The 21,660-nt window shown below is 52.2% G+C and overlaps 1 protein-coding gene across 1 annotated transcript; it reads left to right on the top strand.

Moving 5' to 3' along the window:
- Positions 1–1,561: 1,561 nt before the first annotated feature.
- Positions 1,562–19,007, top strand: TBRG4 (transforming growth factor beta regulator 4). The gene is made up of 11 exons (XM_020800203.3): positions 1,562–1,706; positions 5,570–6,066; positions 7,757–8,077; positions 9,141–9,312; positions 11,797–11,954; positions 12,926–13,036; positions 14,349–14,493; positions 14,880–15,125; positions 16,096–16,198; positions 16,745–16,859; positions 18,706–19,007. Exons 2-11 carry the CDS (start codon positions 5,650–5,652, stop codon positions 18,805–18,807), a joined length of 1,890 nt encoding a protein of 629 aa, XP_020655862.3. The 5' UTR covers positions 1,562–1,706; positions 5,570–5,649; the 3' UTR covers positions 18,808–19,007.
- The last annotated feature ends 2,653 nt before the right edge of the window (positions 19,008–21,660 follow it).

Here is a 21,660-nt window from a genome sequence, read left to right as displayed (position 1 = left end):
TCAAATCTGAGAACTGCAGAGTCGGGAGGGATCCTACGGGCCCTCAAGCCCCGTTCCTGCCAGCGGGGAGTCCGACAAAAGCGCCTGGAGGCTGAAGGCGAGTGGATCGAAGGCAGGGTAGCCTCAGACTGAGGACTGCACGGCGAGAAATGCTTCAAATCAGAGGAGGGCGCCGGTCTCTGCAGGCAGGCATGTCGGGAACGAGGGCTGGTCTTAGAGCACTCCATGAAATACGTGTTTTTAGATTTTAAACATTGTCTTTTACTGATATTAAGCCACCCTGGGTACTTTTAAAGGAGAAAGGCGGGGTTGAAAGAGAGACAGTGAGCAGGGCTGGTTTCTCCCCTTCAGCTGAAGGTCATGACAAGGTCATCGCTTGCCAGCGCCTTGGCAAAGAGAAAACCTTCCTCCAGCAGAAACGTATATCTCAGGACAGTTGAAACTTTGGGTAAAGATCCCTGCTCCTCTTGCCCTCACCTCGGGTCAGGTATGGAGAAAGTTACTTTTCCCGATTATAATTCCTGGAACTGCCTATGCATTCTGGGAGTTGTAGTCCCAATGCGTGATTCCCCCCCCTCCCCCCCAATCTTTGCCTATGCTTCAGCATCCAAGGCATTTGGAAAGGAGAGGAAGCAGGAAGACCGAAAGCGGGCCGACAGTAAAGGAGCAGAGAGTTCCAAAGAGCCTGAAAAGCCGTGCCCTGAGAAAAGATGGCGGCGACGCCGGCGTCGTTCCCCGGCTTCCTTCCCGCTGGCCAATGGGCCTGAACCATAGAGTTCGGATAGAGGCATTTCATAGCCCGTGTGGTGCAATTCCGGGTTCCCGGTTGCACTTTGCAAACGTCTTTCGGAGGGGCAGTGAGAAATAGCCCACGATCATCATCAGTGCTAACGTGGAGTTCTTCGCCGAGCATCTGCGTGCAGAAAGCTGCGGGGGAAAGACTCGGGAAAGAGAAATCTCAAGTTTTTCTTCCGTGGAACGAATTGCCCTCTGAAACCCTCCTTGTTGTCTTTCAAGAAGTCTCTGAAAAACATCTTTATTCCGACTGGCTTTTCAAAACTTAGCGGCTTAAGAACGATCTGCCAACCGTTTAAAATGCATTCGCGAATTTAAAATACGTTTTAAATGTGTTTTAATGGGTTGCGGCGATTGAGCTCAATTTGACTGCACCTGAGAAGGTCGCCTTTTGCTGTGAACCACCCTGGTTTCCACCCTTGGTCGGAGGGGGTGGGATGGCAAACGAATGAATGCACGCATGCTCATGCCATCCTGGGGAGCCTGCTGTTATTATTAGGGTAGACCTAGATGGGCGGGGTATAAATCTAATAAAAAAAAAATTTACAGCCCAACTTTGTGCACGTCTACTCAGAAGTAAACGCCCTTGGAGGCATTCCTTCCTGCCCGGTCAGCCTTCCCCGTTTCCCCCCCCCCAACTCCTCCCGACCCGCTCCCGAGAGACCTCCTCGGAGAAGCTCAGCCGTGGGGGAGGCGGGACCCGGGAAATAGGCTCCGCCCACCGCTCTGACGCAACGCCCACCTCGGGTCTGACCGTCGCGCCGGAAGTGACGCCCTCGGGCCGCGCCTTCTCTCCTCCAGTCGGCTTCCTGGCATGTTAACCCTCTCGCTCGGGCGCCTGGTCGAGGTCAGGGCTGGCGACCCGGAGGCGGAGGCGGATCGTTCCGGGGGGAGGCGAGAGGCCTTGCTCGGTAGAAGGGGAAGGGTAAGGGGGTGGGATCCGGGAGGGGAGGGGCGGCTTGGGGTGGGGATGGGGGTCTCCCCCCCTTTGGAGGAGGAGGAGGAGGAGGAGGAGGAGGATGATGATGATGATGATGATGATGGGGAGGCCCCTCTGTGGGGGGGCCCGTCCAGTCCGAAAAGGCAGACGAGGGGAGAAATCGAGGCCGGGCAACGCCTTCATTCCATTCCGCCCCCCCCCCGCGAAAAAACATATCCCAACAGGAGTTCTCCTTTGAAGGTGGAGGATGAGACCCAACTAAGAGGGGGAGGAAAATAATTCGCAGTTATTCTTAGGGTCCCCGAGCAGAGCATCATCTGCCTCCTCCCCCCCCCCCCGAAATCGCCCACCTTTGCCGTCAAGGCTTATGAGCCTTCTGAGGCTTCTTCTCTGGAAGTCGCCTTAATCGTTTCAAACCCGCTTTTGTATTCATGAGGGTTCGTTGGTTGGTTTCCCCGAAAGGATCCAAAGAGAATGCTTACAGAGACTGTCAGGATCCTGTGTAAACGCCCTTATGAGTGAATTCCTATCTGTTATACAACCAGGCGTAGAGGCACATGTTTTCACTCTCCAGCTGTGGTGCTTTTTTATGCAATCACCCGGACCTCAAGGCAACTCTGTGAATGTGCGGCCTCCAAACCAGCCTGTTACGGACATCCTTGCTCAGTTCTTGCAAGCTCAAAAGCATACGATCGTCACATTATTGTGTAGTTTTTAATTATTTATTATATATACAGTATATATGTGTGTATATAAGGGGGAGAGAGAGGGAGAGAAAGTAAAAGGAGTGATTAATGTTGACCTGAAGCCCAATGTGAACCTCAAGGATACAAACAGACACCCTGCACTTCAAACTGCAGTGTCCCGGAGAAAAACAAAAAGCCCTCACAATCCTAGTAAAGGTTCCCCTTGACATTGAGTCCAGTCGTGTCCAACTCTAGTGCTCATCCCCGTTTCCAGGCCATAGAGCCAGCGTTTTGTCCGAAGACAACTTTCTGTGGTCACATGGCCAGTGCGACTTAGACACGGAACGCTGTTACCTTCCCACCGAGGTGGTCCCTATTTATCTACTTGCATTTACATGCTTTTGAACAGCTAGGTTGGCAGGAGCTGGGACAAGCGACAGGCGCTCACTCTGTCGCGTGGATTCGATCTTATGACGGCTGGTCTTCTGTCCCTGCAGCCCAGAGGCTTCTGCGGTTTAACCCGCAGCGCCACCATGTCCCTCACAATCCTAGCCAATTATAAATAGGGGATTTTGCTCTTTCTCACCTACCCACAAACACAACATGTAACGCCCAGCCTGATGAACAATTCTGAAGATTCAGCTTTGGGGATATTTTAATGGTTCAATAAAGGGATTGCCCACCTTGGCTAGGGATCAGGGGTTCGCTCTCTCTGTGTGTATGTGTGTAACCCTTGTGTTAGGCTCTTGCAAGAAAATCAACAAGTCTTGCAGTATTTAATAGGCAACCAACATGAGGACATAACGCTTTCATACATTTCCTTTCAGGCCCCCTCTCTTCTCCTTTTCCGTTAGGCCTGCGTTGCTTTTAGCAATTGCTTAATTTTGTAAGTTGTACAATAATGATGTTGGGGTGGCATCTTTTCACTGAGAAGTCTCTTTGGTTGATTGAAAGGTCTCTGTTTGTAGTTTGGTGCTTGAATTAATTGCTTTCAGTTTTTCCCCATTAATAATTTGAGCTTGGGTGTGAGCATGAGTGGATGCAAGGGTGCTAAGGACACCCCCCCTCCCCCGTGCATCCTTTAGCACAGCCTGACATTGCTGAATGAGGAATGTCTACCAGGAAGTTGGTTATTTCCTGGTCTAGAAATATTTCCGGGTTTCTCATTGTTGAATCTTGCTGGAAAAAAAGTGACCTAAAAGGAATCTGGGGAAGTCGAATAGCCTTCTGCCCTTCCTTGAGACAGGAGAGTTTGTACATACAGCATTTGGAAAATGCATCTTTCCAGTTCTTAAATGTTTTTGTGGAAGGGGATGCCGTGTTCTTTTCTCTGGGGCTCTATATGGGTCAAAACAGCATGAATTTCAGCAGGAAAAATGTCCATTAGGGCATGACCCAGAGGCCCAGATGAAGGATGAGTGATGCCTGCCTTGACAGCAGTACAGTGGAGAAAGAGCTAGGGGGTTTTGGTAGACCACAGGGGTAAACATGAGTCAAAAATCTTGTGCAGCAACAAAAATGCTGGCCTAATGAGAAATTGCATCTAGGGAAACATAGCGTCCACGTAAAGGAAAGTCATTTTACTATTCTGTTCTGCTTTGGTCAGGTCTTCTCTGGAGTAGAAAAATGTGCTGCTTACATACTGTCCCGTAGCACTTAAAGCATTCCCTGGGCAGTTTGCAGTTTAATTACTGAGCTACACATTGCCCTTTCCTGGCCCCCAGCAAGCCGGGTACTCCCTTTACCAACCTTGGAAGGCTGATTGAACCTTTAGCTGTCTACCCGGGATTGAACCTGGGATGCTGTAACATGACCAGAGGAGGGGCAACCGGGACAGTGAACGGCTCAGAGCCCAAGGTTGAGGGATTTGATTATGTTTAGCTTAGAGAAGAGAAAAGGCTGAAAGTCCTGTGACTTCAAATATTTGGAAGGCTGTCACGCAGAAGAAGACGGAGCAGGCTTGTTTCCTGTTGCTCCAGAGGGTAGGACTCAAAGTGACAGATTCAAATTATGACAAAGGAGATGCTATCAAAACATTAGGAGGAACCTCCTGATGGCAGGAGCTGCTCAGCCCTGAAACAGACAGCCTTGGTAGGTAGTAGGCTCTCTCCATTGGGCCACCTGTCAGTGATAGAGTAGCTGTGGATTTCTAAAGACGTCAGGTCAAAAAACAAAGCATCCTGCTTGTATATACCGCCTCATAGTGCTTAAAACAGACTCTGGGCGGTTTACAATGTAATTATACAGGCTACACATTGTTCCTCCCCCCTCAGGAAGCTAGGTACTGTACTTAATTTACCAATCTTGGAGGGATGGAAGGTTGAGTCAACCTGGAGCCAGTTATCTGAACCCAGGACTGAATGCAGGATGTGAGCAGAGTCTTCACTGCAGTACTGCAGTTTAACCACTGAGCCACAAGGCTCCTGTGTTCAATGACCCTTGGGTATCTTTCAGTTCTGACATTCTGTAATTCTCACTTCTTGATTCGTTTGCAACGTCATCATTTCTATTTGTCTTTTTATTTTCCTTTTCTCACAGACCAAGTCTGTATACACGTATATATATATATTTTAAAGTTACAATTTGCTTTACAGCATGGTTTCAGTTCTTACCTTTATGCTCAGTTTCTCATTGCCACTTTAGGAATGTGGTGTCCAAAATTTGTCATGTTCAGGTTAAATAGAATTGTAGAATGACTTTCTAAACAGGGTGGATAAAAGTCAATCATTATTTAAAAATCAACTTGATTTAAATTTTAAAAATGATTTTAAAAAATGTTAATAGTCTAAAAATATGATTTTAAAATGTTTTTAAATCAAGCCCCCCCTCCCCCGTTTCTGAGTTGTTGGGTTATTCTATTTATCTCCTGCTTGGCCATTAAAAGTAATATTCAAGGTGGCTAGATAACATGACTACAACAAATTAATGCAATGTATGAACAGATCAAACCCCAAAACCTTCAAAATCACAATGATCCAAGAGATTAAAATGATTTTAAAAGAGTTCCAGAGAGCTGTGCTTTCCTAAGAGTAGGGTTGGGACCCCAGAGCACGCCTTGTTTCAGGATGTGGGAGCCCTAAAAGCTCAGACTGACCTTCCTCTCCTGTTCTTGCTGAGCTGTATCTAATTTCTTCTTCCTCCTGGGCAGATCCGTGGCGATGAGCTGATGCATCTCCAGCGCACCCCGGTGCCCTCGGCTTCCTCGCTCACCACCTCTGTAGCTGTAAAATGGCCGCCAATGTCATCCGTCGTTGTTGCCACCTTTCCCGGACCCCGTTCCCCCTCGGTGTCCAAGCGAGGACTGCGCTGGCGGGCGGCAAAGTCGCGAGCGCCGCCGGGGCGTCCTCCCGACTCCGGTTGGCCCTGCTGACCACCTGCCACCGTTCCGTGCAGATAGGCGGGCTCTGTGCCCAGGAGCAGACGAAACGTTTGCCGCAGGACCCCGGAAAGGTGGAGAACCTCCTCCACGCTTGCTCCACCGCCCAGGAGCTCTTGAGTTCAGTGGACCTTTGCTCCGTGAATGCCAACCAGGCCGCCATGATTATTACTAGGCTCTCCTACATGGTGAACCAGAAGAAGAGGGAAGCCGATGACGTCAGGAAAGATAAGCGCTTCAAAGACCTGTTGAAAACAGTCACCAAGCGGGTGAGTTTCATGGCGCTTGAGTGCGGGGGGGGGGGCTCCTCTAGTCTCCCGCCAAAGCAAAAAATTCACAGCTGAAGCATGACTATGAGACGGCTCTCCAGCCCCTTTTAGAAACCTCCTGCTCAAGGGAGTCCATGGCGTTCTGTTCCCTGGGCGTGCGGCTCTTACGGCCTCCAGAGATCTTCCTCGCCTTGAGTCAGAATTTGCTTTCCTGTCATTGGAACCCATTGGCTTAGCTCCTCCTCCTCCATGGGGGCAGAACACAAGCCCGCTCTGCCCTCCGGGTGGCAGCCCTTCAGATGGGTGCACTGCCACCTCTTCCCCGGGCGTGACAGATGCCACACCCGCGTCTGTTCCCCGTAGAGCTTGGTTTCCAGCCCCTTTGCCTTCTCGGCCATTCTTTGCTAGGCATGTTCTAGCTTGTAATTCATAAAGAGATTTCCAATTTCCGAGGCTTTCCCTCACCGCAGTCCTGTGAGGGAGACGGCCTTCCATTCTTAGCTAAAGTGACTGAGATGGGACTTTACCCACGGCCCTTCACGGTGTAGTGCAGTTTCCTGTGCCCTGGACGATGGTGGCAAGATGAAAGAGACCTTGAAGCCACTCTGCTACCTTTCCACCACTTTCTTCAGATTTTGCCGAGAAGAAAGGCATTCCTCTGGTTACCGAAACTATACATTCGCCCCACTCTTCCTATCACGTCCAGTCTAAGCTGTCGGTACCGTTGTGGCGAAGGCGAAGTGGGGATCCCAGCGGCATATGCTAAGCTACTGCAATGAGCACAGTGGAAAGCTGTGTGTGATATGGGAGGAGAGGTGCGGACAGAAGTTAGAATATGTTGGCCTTGGGTAGAGCCTCTGTACCCCAAAGAAGCTGGTCAGATGTCATGGGTAGGTAGAACTAGAATCAGGCATGTATATCTAGGCATCTGTTGAGACCCACACCCCAGCAGGCATCCCAAGAGGATCATTCACCCTTATTGAAAAACAGTCCTGACAGTTGCTTTGTGTTTGGGTGAGAAGTGGTTAACTGAAAGGGGGGGAAGCTTCTGGGGTTTTCTCCTGCGTGGTGTCCCTTTGTGAATGGTAGTGAGCACAAGAGGGGATCCGGTATACCACCTTGACTGCGACCATGGGTGTCGTCCACATTCAAGCTGCTCTTTGCAAGGTAAAGCCTGGCATCTTTTTTTCTTGCTGGCTATTGTGCAGCGATATTGTGCCATTTCCTAGCTTTTTGAATCTTGAGTAAGAAAGCACAGTATCCCGCATTCATAAACCAGCAGTTTTTTTTAAAGAATGGAATCATCATCTCTTGAGTTTGTCTGGTTTCTTTTTGAAGCCCTCCAAAGCAGCCGCCATCACTGCTTCTTGTGGCACAGAAATTCCCCAGGTGAATGGCACACCATCTACACTCCAGCTCACCACAAAAATTAGTGGAGGCGCTGTGTGGCCCTCAGGCTATATCTTGCCCAGCCTGGTTTGGAGGTACATGAAAGCAAAACTGGGTAAACACCTGTGCCACTTGGAACACGCTGACGGGCTCACCGTCGGACTTGGGGGGAATCGGTCAGGGGAGGGCCTGTGGCCAAAACCATAAAAGATTCAGTGAGCTGCCTTACTTCTCTGAGAAGTTCTCAAACCTGCTTCTGGATCTCCACTGACACCTCTTAACCTTCCCGTCTTCTGTCCAGGTCACCCTCGTCACAAACACAAACTTGGTCGCTCTCCTGAAGAGCCTCTACTTGCTGGGGGAGCCGCTGGGCACGGAGGACTTTTGTGTGGTGGAGGAGGAAGTGCGTTGGCGGTTGCACAAGCTGAGTTACAAGAATCTGGTCTCCCTGACTGAGCTGCTCACCGTGGACGTCCTGAGGGAGAAGAACCGGCTCCTGAGCGAGCTGCTGAAGAAACTGGAGCTGCGCTGGACAGAAATCGAGGACTCTCGGAGCGTGGTGGTGCTGGTGACGAAAATGGCCTACCTCTCGCCCACCCTCAAGCAGCGACTGGAGGACAAGGTAGAGGCCGGAGTGGTCTGGGAGACGTGGGACGGTCATTCCCAGAATCTCTGCCCTTACTGGCTGGAGAGTTTGTAGAGCTGTCGGCCCAAAAGGGTGACTTTTGTAAGCTCTGGTCTTTAAGAGTGAGGGGTTTCCCTCTTGCTTTATCGCCACCGAGTGTTTTGCAACCCGCCAGGGAGGATTCCACGGATGCGTGAGGCTGAGTGAGGTTCCCATTGAGATGATGGATGAGGCAGGGACTTCAACCTAGATGCTAAAGCACAAGCTTTAAAAGGAGCCAGATGGTGCGGTGGTTAAACAGCAGCGCTGCAGCCCTAACTCTGCTTATGACCTGGGTTCAGTCCCAGGTAACCGGCTCAAGGTTCACTCAGCCTTCCATCCTTCTGAGGCTGGTAAATTGAGTGCCCGGCTTGCTGGGGGAAGGAGAGGGCAATGTGTAGCCTGGATAACTGAATTGGAAACCGCCGAGAGAGTGCTTGAAATGCTGCGGAGCAATATAGAAGCAGCAGGCTTTGCTTTTGCTTTTTTTTTTTAGCCCATTGTCCCTTGTTGATAGGGTGCCGCGTGACGTGTATCCCAGCATAGATCTGCAAGGAGTACTGTGCAGAGGGATGGGGGCTGGTGTCATAGCGTCTTTGCCCCGGCAAGTGTGGCATCCAGCAAGATCCTCAAAGAGGAAGCTCTTGTTAACCTGCCTTCCCCAATCTAGTACCTGCCAGATGTATCGGACTGACACCCGCCATCCTCAGCCAGCGTGGCCATTGGTTATGTCCCGGACTGGGTGTTGGGTGGGAGAGAGAGAGATTTGCAGATGTGTTCAAGGTCTTTCTGCAAAAACGGCTCTTTAAAGCTTCCAGCCCTCTGGACCCAGTGAGCAAAGGAAAAGCCTTCTGAGTTCCTTTAGCAGGTTGGCTTTCATGCCTTGAGCCTAGCTGTACAAGGGGTGCGTCCGGCTCTCTTTGGATGACCTGCGCTAGTCGTGCCCATGCGGTGTCCAAAGCCCCGAAGAATCTCTCTCTGTGTGCATGTTTGATGCCAAGCCTTTTTTTCCCCCCTGCAGGCCCTGGAGAAAGCGGATCAGTTTTCCCTGGAGGACATTTGGAAGGTGGCCATGACCTTGGCACATCAGAACAACCGCTCCATCCCTCTCCTGCGGGCCCTGTCGTACTACTTGGTCCAGAAGCAATTAGCAATAAGCCCAAACGTTTTGGTGGACTTGGTTTTTGCCTATGGTGAGTTGCCGCGGCAGGCCCCCTCCCTGGCTGAGGCCCCCGTCGTGTCCGATCAGAGAGAGCGTCGCTTCTTTTGGTCACGTCCTGTTCCGAATTGGTCTCCTGTTCCCAAATGTTTATGACATGCCCCAAGGGAGAGAGGCGTTTGCAAGGAACAGGAAGTGGGGTGCGTTTCTTTCCTGGCCCACCTGCCTTCAAAGGCGGGGGGGGGCATGTGGTTAAGTTTTGCAGTTACAGCGAAGGTGGGAGTAAGAGCAGCTTAACCAGGTGGCAGGAAGGACAACAGGTGTGGGAATCAAGAGAGGGCCTTATCGAGGTTGGGTATTCCAAGGGAAGACGGAAGAGGCTGCGCACCAGGCGCAAGAGCGCGTCGTTGAGTTTGGCCTAAACCAGAGGGAGAGGAAGGAGCAGAGCAGCCCTTCAGCCATAGAAATTCCAGTGCAGCTTGGCAGAGTTACTTCCAGGGAGAACAGCTGGGGGTTGCAGTCCAAGATTTGCTAACCAGATGGGTGTCAGGCATCCTGTTTGCGGGTGGGCACCCCTAGAGAGGCCCGGAAAACTGACACCAGGAACCGTCCCTTCTCGGTGGTGGCCCCATTGCTTTAGAAAGCGTTACTCGCAGATACGTGCCAGGCTTCCTTCTGGCTTTCAAGAGACAGGTAAAAACCACAGTGATTGAAGAGACCTTTACTAGATACCTTTTCCATTTGATGCCCTTGTGGACCCATGAATTCTTTATTGCTTTTGACTGGCTGTCCAGGTTTCTTCCCTTTTTGGATGTTTTAGGTTATTAATGTTTTCTGGCTCTGTGTACGTGCCGTATTTTTCCGTGTATAATGGAAGGAAGCTGAGGAGAGAACAAAAACAAGTGCTAGCAGCGCTTTCATCCCTTTCCCCCTACACTTGCTAAAACCCCACTTCGATTTCTTAATTTTGGATTAGAAAAATGGGGGGGGTCATCTTGTACATGGGAAAATACGGTATGCCCTTGAGGCTAGGGATTATCAGTTGTGTTTTTAACCGCGATTAGCTGCCCCCCAGGCTAGCATCGGAGATGATTTACCAGAACTGTCCTGGCGGGTTGCAGGATTTTGCTTGTTGAATTCCCCAAAGGGGGTGAGCGGCCCCAAGCTTCAGGTCGTGTTTGCTGAATTCTGATACCAAGAGCCTGAGGACATTCTCGAGTGGGAGCCTCCTCTTTTAGCACCCTCCGAAGGTTGCTAAGAAAAACCCTTGCTCCATCTGCCCGGCCATGCCAGCTCCAGCCCTCAGCAAATGGCGTTCTCGCTTTCCCTGGTGGGATTCTTAATTTCTTCACCCGTTTTTTATAGACCTGGGGTTGCAACTGTTGACTTTCTGCTCACCAAGCAGAGGCCTGGGCCACTGAATGGTAGCCCTCCCCCCTAAAAAGGGGAGAGGAAGGGGCCACAGCAGATGTTTTAGCTCAAGCGAAAGCCAGCCCAGGCGAGAGAAGAGTCCCAGGGCTGGCCTGGCCTGGCAGGAGATGGCCTTGAGGCCCTTGCATCGGAAGGGACAAATGCTTAGCGCAAGGCGCATCCTGTGTGCTCTGTGGAAAGATAAACATCGCCCACCGATGCGGGATGGATAGAGAAATCTGAAGATTCGGCTCCCAGGTGGAAACCTTCTCAAGCTTTTCGGCTTTCTCTTTGTGAAGGCAGGCTTGTGAGTGGGGCGAAAGGTCCGCGGCAAAGTCTCGGAAGCCCGAAGCAGGGGTTGGGTAGATTGGGGAAGGGGCCTTCTTTACTTGCTTGCCTGAGATCCCCGTCCCTTCCTGTGAGTAAGGGAAGCTGGGCAAGTTGCACAGAATAGCCTGAAAAACAGTTGCCGCTGTTCCTGTTGTCCTTCCCCCCCATCAGTCTGCCTGGGGCTGTTACGCAGTTGTCGGAGGACCCTGAGAGCATTCCTTACCTGAAATTCAGAGCAGGGGAGGTGGCCGTAGGAGATGCTGTCAGTCATTCACACTTGTGGGTCAGGCCCAAAATCCCTACAAGTTATAGGTGACAGAATGCTCTTTATTGTGTGCAGGTTTATATACTCTTTTGTACTGAGCGTTACAGAAACCTGGCTTCAGGGCAGCCCTTTCTGTGTCCTTAACAAACAAGTGGGAGGGGAGCCCCCACCGGGAGGGAGGGCTGAGCTGGGGTTCCAGGAAACACGTGTGTCCACCCCCACCCCCTGAGTTCCTGACCCAGAGGAGACTCTGTGGAAGTGCAGCCTTGTTTCTAAATCTTCAAGTGGGGTGGACTTTATTTCAAAACCGGAAGAAGATATTTTCTGGACTGTAATTAAAAAACAAAATGGACAACTTTTCCAAAGTTGTAGTTGATTTCATCTCCAGGCGCCTTGCTGGGCCTCTTGTCTCTCCCCCCCCCCCCCGGTCCCCACCACCTTCCCTGATTCTGTGCTCAGAGGCATTCCCCTTTTTTTCCCCACGGGCGACTACTTTCTTCTTGTCCCACAAAGCGAAGCTGAACTTCCACCAGACTCAGCTCTTCCAAAAGATTGCCATGGAGCTCCAGCCGTACATCCCGGAGATGACGCCCAACGACGTGACCCGCTGTGTCAGGTCCTTTGCCTACCTGAAGTGGCTCAACCTGCCTCTCTTCGAAGCCTTCATGCAGGTAAGTGGCCCAGAGGAGAGCCAGGAAGGCTGGGGGGGGGTTGAAGGCCGAGGAGGCGGCAGGCCCGGTGGCGAGGGGAGCCGGGAGAGCGCGGGGGCCTCCGTTCAGCCTTCTGGATCCTGCGTTGCTTTTTGGACATGTAAGGAACCTGGAGATGTGAAATTTCCAGAAATAATTGAAGCCGGAGGGGGAGAAAGTCTGTTTTTGCTGGGCAGTTTGAGGAAAGTTTGGGGGGGGGCTTGAAGCACATGTATTTTCACATCAGCTAGCTAGCTAGATAACATAAGATGATAGATAGATCGATGCCCTGTTTCCCCAAAAATAAGACAGGATCTTATATTAATTATTGCTACAGAAAAAAACGCATTAAGGTTTATTTTCAGGGAATTTTGTTTTTCATGTACAACAATCTACGTTTATTCAAATACAGTCATGTCACCTTAATCTGGTTGCTGCACAATGGTGGGGGGGGGCAGGCTTTCACTGAACTGGGGCTTATTTTTGGGTTAGGGCTTATATTATGAGCAGATCGACCTGGAATGTAGCAGACCAGGGCGACCCATTTCAGACCAAGTCCTGCATTTGGGGCCCATTGGCCTGCCCGGATGTGAGCAAACAAGGAGGTGTGGAGTTTCGTGAGTTCCCCGGCCAGCAAGTTACAAGCAACACCGCACGCTTCCATGTTGCCGGGCACTGCTATTTTTTTCTTTACAATTAAAAACAAACCACCATAGGCTGCCTCTTCCGGCCAGGAGCAGTTAAATCTCCTGTTCCGTCCAAGCCATTCCTTAACTGTTTTTTAAATTATTCTTATTTTTCCGTCCTGTGTTTTTGAAACGCATTGGTTAGAATTGGCTTTGGTTCCTGTCTCTGTTGACATTTGGTGCTTTATGTTTTGTTACTGACCTTTGTATGCAGAAGAGTTTGGAATAAAGGAACTATGTCCCCCCCCCCCTTTCCTCTGCTCTCAGTACCTTTTGGACAATGAGAAGAGGCTCACCCCCCTGCATCTCAGCAGCATCATCCTGTCACTGGCCCATCTGAACTTTCACCCCAGCAACAGAGAGGCTTTCTATGGCATGGTGAGTCCTTTGTGGTGGTGTGGGTGTCGTGGTTGTGCGCTGCATCCATCTGGATGTGACCTTTGCGTCCCCACTCTCCCGTAGGGAGAACTGCGAACGTGGCAGAACCACGAACATGGGCCATGGAATCGAGACTGGGAGAGATGTCAGTTATTAATACCTTGTGCTCAGTACAGAAACAGAAAAATGATAATACTTGTCCCAATGCAGACTGAATAAAAGAGTCACAGTAATTTGAAAAATTGATAAAAGCCGTTGGATGGGAGTGTGGCCCGATTCTCTGGGCCCAGAGGTCTGTCCGACACCTTTCCTGCCTGTTTTCATGTCATGCACTTGGTGGGCCACCAAACTGCATCTGACGGAAAGCAGTCATAACAAGAGTCTTCCAAGGACGTGAAGCATTTTAAGGAGTGGTTTTGCTAGCGACACCCTTCTCGTGAGTGTCCGTGGCCAAGCGTGGATTTGAATCCAGTCCCCTAAATCCTGTTCCATCCCTTTGTTGAAGACACCCGATTTGGAACATTTTGTTTTCATTTTAGCAGTCATTCCGTTCAAGTTTCCGTGTTGCCCAGCCAGTTTTGTGAGTCGGGAGATCTCAGGGTCCCTCCTACTGTGGAGCAGAAGCAGGTGGAACAGAATGGAAGGGAGGGCTTGAAAACGGACGAGGGGAGAAGCGTGTGAGAATGTTTTATGGTGGATTCAGAGTGTCTGGATTCTGGTTGTGCTTCTTGATGCAAGGCCAGGTTGGCTTCCTCCTTCCCGTGTGTCTGCTGTCAGAGGAGACCATTTCCCTTTAAGCAGGCCAGTTTTCCTGCTCTTGTGTGTATTGCTGAAATGTTTTCAATCAGTGGTCTTCTGGTATGTTTGTGCATTTAATTACATCTTAATTATTATAGCTTCTCCTCTGTTTAGTGCCTCTTTTTTAAAATAATGTTGTAAACATGCCTGGTTTCCTGCAGCAGAATAAAAGTGGGTTGGACATGAAATGAAACCAAGCAGCAGACTTCCAGGCTTCTCTCCCCCCCCCCCCCCCCGAGCAGCGTGGCTGGGCCGGTGGCCATTCTGGTTGGGAGATTCCAGGAGAAGCCCTCCAAAATAGTGCTCAGGAATACAGCTGATGCAGAAATGTAACCAGCGTTTCCTCTTTTTGCAGGGCGAGGGACTGTTTTGGTTAGGTGGGGTTTTGAAGGCGAGGGCGCGCAGCCTTCCAGTGCTGAGTGTCTGGTTTTACGTCGCATCCGTTACCCAGGGCCTTGCTGCAGAGTGGCGCTGAGGTTTCTCTTCCTGGTGCTCACGCTCTCCTCTTTTCCAGATTCACAGAGGGCTGGAGAACCACCTGGACAGTCTGGATCCCGACCTGCTCTTGGACCTGGTATGGTCCCTTTGCATACTGCAGCAAGCAAACGCTGCCCACCTGCAACGCATTCTGGAGCCCAAGTTCCACCTTCAGTTCTTAAGTACGAGGGCATCCTGTCCCGAGGGCCCCAGGGAGGAGGGGGGCGGTCAAGATCCGAAGGAAGAGGCAGACAGTGGCGTTGTTGGCCAGACCCTTGCTTCTGGCATCCAGCAGAGACGTGGAATTGACCAACAGCCACGAGAGGGCGCTGCTTCCCAAGGAAATAAATAGTATTTGGGGCAGAGCTTATGACATCCCCAGGACTCCTGGGCTTTTTCTGGGGCAGAGGTTGGAGAAGGTACCTCTCCTCCCCAGGGCAGCTGCACCCAGAGGCCCCCTCACTGCACTGGACTGGAGGGATTTTTTAAAAACAGAGGCGGGTTGGCATTTGCTGGGATTCAGTGACGTCGTTTCCCTCCCTTCTCCCCTCCCACGTTTCTCTTGCAGGCGATCAGAACACAAAGAGGCCGAACCATCTCGTCAAACTGATCCAGATCAACGCCACGGCCCGGCTGGAGTGTGCGGACTACAAGGGGCCTTTCCTCGCCAAGGAGATCCTGGGCACCAAGGAGCGACAGGCGAAGAGGATGCCCACCCCTCTGCAGACCGACCTGAAAGAAGTGCTGAAGTCCGTGGCGGGAAATGATGCCCACGTGCGCTTCGAGGTGGACCTTCTCTCGGGCTGGCTCCTGGGTGAGACCCCCTCGCTCGGTCCCTCGGCGGGGCTGGCTGAGGCGAGTTTGGCCCCCAGACTCTCACACACCCTGGATTATGCTTGGCTACTCAGGGAACCCAAAAGGCTCCATCGCCCAAATGCCACCATCATCCACCACTTTGCAGAGGCTTTGTTTTTTTAAAAATCAGAAGGAGGTTTTCCTGATGTTCAACCAAAATCTGGCTTCCTGTCATTTGAGCCCATGGTTGCGTGTCTTGCACTCTGGGAAGATCGAGAGCAGATCCTGCCCCCCCCTCCCCTGGAGGACAGCCTTTCAAGGATTTGGAGATGTGCTGTCCTCCTCTCTCCCCTTCTTCAGGCTCAACTTTTCTCAAGGACTTTCCTTCTCGTTGCCCTCCGCTGAACTTGCTCCGATTTGTCAGCCTCCTTCTCGAATTGCAGTGCCCGGAAATAAAATGGTTTTCAGAAGGAAACCAACCCCCAGCCTCTCGAGGTTGTGGGGGAAGTCATGCTTCCCATGATGTTGCTCTCCACCCCTGGTTGTCTTTCGCCCAAAAGGAACCATTGTTTTAAGAACCGGGAAGTGATTAAAGCATTGGGGTTGGGCTGGGCTGATAACCCTCTGGGCCACCTGGGTGTAGAACCCAGAGGCTGGGCTGTGCCCACCCAGGTCCCGACTCCCCCCCCCCTTTTCTGGCAACCTTGTTAGATTTTAAGCTCACCTACTCCAGGCGTAATGTGTGTGTGTGTGTGTGAGTGTGAGCCAGACCCACGTGATCACCCCCCCCCCTCCGTGGGATGCAGGGGAGAAAAATTTAATACCAGCACCTATCTTGTGTTGTCTCACGTGCATGGGGAGTCAGGGGGGGCTGGCCAGTTCAGAGCTGCCTTGCCTAGATTCCTGGGCCACGTCACACAAGGGGGCTTCGTCCCCCTTTCAGCGGGGGAGTCCAGTCTCAGAGCTGACCGTCTTGGGCCCTTTTTCAGACGCGGTGATGGTGCTGGATGCTGAGAACCAGCCTTTACCTGTCACAGACGCTGTGATTCCCAGCCTGTCCCAGTCGAAGCCTCTTCCTCCCTGGCCCAAAAGGTGAGTCTTGGGGGGCTTTAGGGACACACGTACCTGGTGACACTCCTGGGGTCTGCAGGAGAACTCTCACCCTACCAAACCAGGAGCCTTGGCGCGGTGCGGGGCAGCAGCTGGCTGTGGGATAGGACGAGCCGTTTATTTATTTAGTGAATTGAAATATTTCTAAACCACCACCCCCACTTTCTCCATATAAGGTCCAAAGCCATCTTACCTTATTAAAAGGGTTTACAGTCCAGCATACCTGGGCACTAGGTTGGGAGGGAGAGAGCATCTCCGAGATGCATTCTTGCTGTCGTTGGAAGAGCCATCTGGGTTGTCTCCCAGCCCCCCAAAATCTGCCCTCCCAGGTTTGGGAAATGCTTTATCCACTGCCCTGCAGTTTCAGAGAGGCAGCCGGGACACAGACCTTCTTAGAGGTGCTGGGGTCACTGGCCCTTCTGTCGTCCGGAGAGATGCTTCTCGGAAGAGGCGAGGGGTGGGTGGGAAAGGCCGGAACCGGGGTGTCTCTCCACCAACGGCCACCCTGTTCCGTTCCCTCTGTTTCAGGCTGGCCTTCCTCAGGTGGGAGTTCCCGAACTTCAGCAACCGGAGCAAAGAGCTGCTGGGCCGGTTCGCCATGGCCAGGCGGCACATCCAGGCGGCCGGGTTCCTGGTGGTTGATGTGAGTCCCCTTGAGGCCGTCCTCAGAGCGCTGGAATCAGCGGAAGAGCTTGGTGGCCCGCCGTGCTGTGCATTGTGGGGTGGGACTGGTCTGCTCCTGAGTCCCTGTGGAGCTGCAGAGGGGAGCCTGGACGGTTGAAGGTCAAGCCAAGGCCAGGGCTGACAAGTCCAGTTGGTGGTGGTGGTGGTGGGGTGTGTGTGGGATTTCCAGTAACCACGGAGTCGGGCCTCAGGGCTTTGCCCAATCTGCTGCATGGCCCTGTTCCATTGCTCTAATCCAGGGGGGGTCCCCGAATCCGAGTTCGCAAATGATGGTGGTCAGGAACTCCCTCCCCGGCCCAGCCCCAGCCCCGCGTGCCCGGTGATTGGGGATTCTGGGAGTTGTGGGAGCCCGGGGTGAAGAAGGCCGGCTCAGACTTGCAGGGCTTCTGAGGACACCTGCAGGGAACACCTTCAGGTCCCTTCTGGGAAGGGACTCTGCAGCTCTGGGCCAGCAGACGCCGACGTCCTGGGAGGGCCCTGAGTTTTTGCAACCTGCTGTCCCTTTTCTCTCTCCCCCACCCCATACCTGTCTCATTCAACACGGCCACTGGCTCTCTGTGTAGTTGTTGGGAACTGGGAGGGTGGCCTTGGCAGAGCATGGGTTCCACAGTGGCCCTGTACCCGTGCCAGATGCTGGATCCCGCCTGCTCTTGGCCCAAAAGCCACTTGTTTTTCAGGCAGGATAATATCACAGGATTGTAGGGCTGAAGAGACCCCGAGGATCGCGGCGCCCACCCTCTGGTTGAAGCTGGGGGGGAAAGAGTCCACTTGAATCCCAGCAAATGGCCAACCTGCCTCTGTTTAAAAAACAACAACCCTTCACTCCAGGATTGCCCGGCACCTTCTGAGCCCAGCCCAGCAGGGTCTTGCTGGTTCGCCAGTTCGTGTTGTGGGGTTACCACAGCTGCGGGTTCCCCTGGACGAGTTGTGGCAGGCCAGGTTTAAAGTTTTCCCGGTGCTGCTCAGTCCCTTGTTTGTACAGCCTGGGGTGCCGAGCGCTGGCGGTCACCCGGGTGGAAGAAGTCGGAGATTGTTCTTGACCAACCGTCCGGACGAATCCGGTGTGTTTCTCCTCCCATCCCGGGCTGTCATCCCCTGACACAGAGTGGCTGGGGGGGGTCTGGTGGCATGACCTACGCCGCTTACAAGCCGAAGTGACAACTTATTCAAACAGAGACGGGCTGGGGGGGGGGGCTTTCTGTTTAGGAAAGCATACCCTGTCTCTGCCCCAGCCGGGAGCAGAGGGTTGCCTTGCCCTCCTGTCCTTCAGCATAATCGGAACTTTGATCAGTTGGTGTTTATGCATGTTAAAACCGTAATCATTGGAAGCCACTCTGATTTAAAGGGAAGGTAGCCTACCAGGAAGGCCCAGCATGAGAGGGGTTCACTCCCTCAAGGAAGCCACAGGCTTGAGTCTGCAAGAGCTGAGCAGAGCAGTTGACGACTGGAGCTTTTGGAAGTCGTCCGTTCGTAGGGTCACCCTAAATTGGAGTCGTCTGGATGGCACCTACCAAGAACGAGGGTGTTCAAGTGTCCCTGCAGCGTACAGGGAAAAAAAGAAAAGAGGAACTAATCCTCATCGTTGTTACGGGACCAAAAGCAAAAAGGCTTCCTAAGTGAGAGCTTGTTAGGTTTTTCGTTGCAGAAATTCCTCTGGCTCCAGTCTGGCTTTCGGCCCTCCCGGGATCTTGTCCCTTTTGGCCCAAAGAGCAGCCAGCGTTCACCCGCCGAGTGCCTGCTTTGCTGCTCTCCTGGGGGGGGAATTCTGACCTCGGTCTCCCCCCTCCCTCTTCCTCTTGTTGCAGGTTCCTTATTACGAATGGCATGACTTGAAGATGGAATGGCAGAAGGCCGCCTACCTCAGGGCGAAGATGAGCAAAACGATAGCAGAAGAGATGGCCAGATAGATTGCGCGCGTGCGTGTGTGTGCATAGGCCCCAGAAGCGACAGACGGAGGAATGGATGGTTGCTTCAAGTGGAGGCTGCCCAGCGTTCTCACCATCACCTCGCGGTGTTGGGGAGGCAGACATATTATCCGGGCATGCACAGAGGGGCCTCTTGAGTTGTATAATATGAACAAGTTTTGGAATAAATGGGCTGTTGTGTAGTCCCTCTCACACCTGGCTTGAACTGTCGCGGGAGGAGAGAGGGGTCCTGAATCTGGCCGTTAAAGAGGGCTTTTGCCTCCAAGGGGCCGTGTCTGATCTCGAGGGCGTAAGGGAAGGAGGGGCTTGAAAGGAGCCTCCTGGCACAAGAGGTTAAGCGGCAGGACTGCGGTCAAGACTCTGCTCAGGGGCCTGAGTTTGATGTTCACGGCTTCAGGTAGCCGGCTTCAAGGTTGACTCAGTCTTCCATCCTTCTGAGGTCAGTAAATTGAGTACCGAGCTTGCTGCAGGGAGGGCGGGGCATGTGTAGCCTGCACAATTAAATTGTAAGCCACCCAGAGAGTGCTTTAAGGGCTGTGGGGTGGTATATGAGCAGCATGCTTTGCTTTGAAAGGACATTCTCCTCTCCCCCCCCCCCAAATATCTTATTTTGGGTTCAGAGGACTCTTGAGGTCACCTTTCCTTGCTCAGTTCTCAAAACACATGTCAGCAAAAGGGTGGAAAAAGAGGCTGTTCGGGAGTCCCAGCACCAGAAGAGGGCCATCCTCCCTAGTGAGTTGAGTCTCCGGAATGGTCCGTTGCTTGTCCGTGGCGGTTACCTGGGAGGCTGCCAAAGGCCAGGTGTGCTGAGGAGCAAGGGCGGGCTGTGACTTCCAGGCCCCTCTTGATGGTCTCCCAACAAGATGGGACTTTTTGGATTCCTCTGAGTACAAATTCCCCATTCTAGTAGATTCGGCTTCTAGATTTAAACACACTTTACAGATGCCTAAGTGTGACTCGTCTGAAAGAAATGGCCTCAACTAGAAGTCTTAGCCTGGCCTAGCCTCCACCCAAGCTTCCTGTTCCTGCCCCAGTGCTAGCTGGGAGCTTTCTTTTGGAACGGGGGGCGGGGGGGCAGAGTCTAGGCCAAGTTAAGCTTCAAAGTCTTCCAGTTTAGGGCTTGCACTCAAGCAAGCCACATTGCAGTGTCTGTAAGGTGTGTTTAAGTCAGAGAGAACGCCTGCAGTAGGGGATTATGAGATATGTTGTCCAAGAAATTTGACAACCCTGGTCCCATCAGGGCAAGGAAAACACAGTGATGGATGGATTGATCCGTATTCATGCATCTACTTTGCTCTTTATATCCTGCTGTCTTTCACAAGGATCTCACGGCACGGTCCAGCAAGAAGCAGCTTTGGATGACAGATGCGGCTTGGCTGTTGGAGAGAGAGATGATAGGGGTTGTAGTCCAGCATCAGCTGAAGGGCCGTACCTTGTCCTGGACCGTCTCTGCAGGTCTGGCAGAACGCTGCAGGGCCCTCCTTACCTGTGAGCACCTGCAGGGCTTTGGTAGCAAGACAGGTGTGTCCCTCTTTGCACGTCCTACAGGCACCACTTCCTAGCCCCATGAGCAAAAATTATATTAAAATAAATAACAGCATGGGAACAGGTTCTCGTGCTTAGATGTGAGAAGTATGTGCGGGTCTTTGTGTAGATTAAACGGAAGAGGTTGCATAATAAAGCAGGGCACTCGCTGTGTCGGAGGCGCCCAAGTCCCAACTGATGTTGCCCCAGGAACTGCTCTGTTCAGTCAATCGGGTGTCAGCCCTCTCCCTCCCTCCCTCCCTCCCTCCAGCTTTCCTTGCCTGCTTCTCCCTGCCTCTCGAATCCTCCGTCTGCAGTTGCCTTCAGGGCTGAGTTTGTGCAAATGGGGTGTGTTCAGCCGGGCGTGCGCTTCTTCTCAGAAGGAGAGCAAGGGGCTTGATATGTATGTGGCTGGACAGAAAGGGAGGGCCTCCCCCCCCCCGGGAAGGATCTTTCCTCCTCTGAAGCAAGTGGACGATAGCCGGGGAAAGAGGAAAGGGGGACCTGCATCTTTTCCCTTCTCCCTCCTGTTTTGGGCTGAGCATGTGGGCCCCATGGGAGGGGTCCAGTTCACCTCCAGAGAGGTCCTCCCTTGACCCTGACAGTTTCATGTCGTAAAGGGTCTTTGGGTCGCAGAGGTGAATTTGGCTCAGAAGAGCCACCATTCACCCCTAACCCCTCTGTGGGGACTACAGCTCCCATCAACCCTCCTATACCGACGAGGGTGGATGTCTGCTTTCTTAAGGCCAGGTTTTGACAGGTAGGTACCTTGGAAAAAACCATTGCACCAAAAACAACTGTATGTTGTGGTGGTACCTTGGCTTACCAAGACGTCTTAACTTGGTGTGAGTGTTCATGGACTTAAGCCCCTTCAGGCTGATCTGTGTGTGAATCTCTTTTCAACATGAGGAATTCAGTGAACGGGCATCACCTGGTTGAGATGATGATGGCTCTTCCTCCAGATCAGCAGGAATTTCTCAGGGCTCTGTTGGAAACCTTGAGTCTTCCAGGGTTACTGTATAGAAACCAGCCCACCTGATATGGCCGGCTGCTGTGTCTTCCTTTTAGAGGAGGAGAAATACAACAGGGAAGTCCCTAACGCTGTCTTAAAAGTTCTTTCCCCCCCCCACAAGAAACCAGTCATCCTACACTAATGGTGGCCGCCTCCCCTTTGCAGATAAAAAAACCTGTAACTGGGAATGTGTGGCTGGACTCGGTGATTCTTTGGATTCCTTCCAGGTGTGCAGTTCTAAGAGGATGATGATGTGTCCAAGGCCATGTGATGAATAGACAGTGGACTGGTTCCAATTT

This window comes from Pogona vitticeps, chromosome 6 (assembly GCF_051106095.1).
Source record: "Pogona vitticeps strain Pit_001003342236 chromosome 6, PviZW2.1, whole genome shotgun sequence".
NCBI classification, from domain to species: domain Eukaryota; kingdom Metazoa; phylum Chordata; class Lepidosauria; order Squamata; family Agamidae; genus Pogona; species Pogona vitticeps.
Note: the sequence above shows the minus strand (reverse complement) of the source record. Positions and strands in the feature narration are given on the sequence as shown.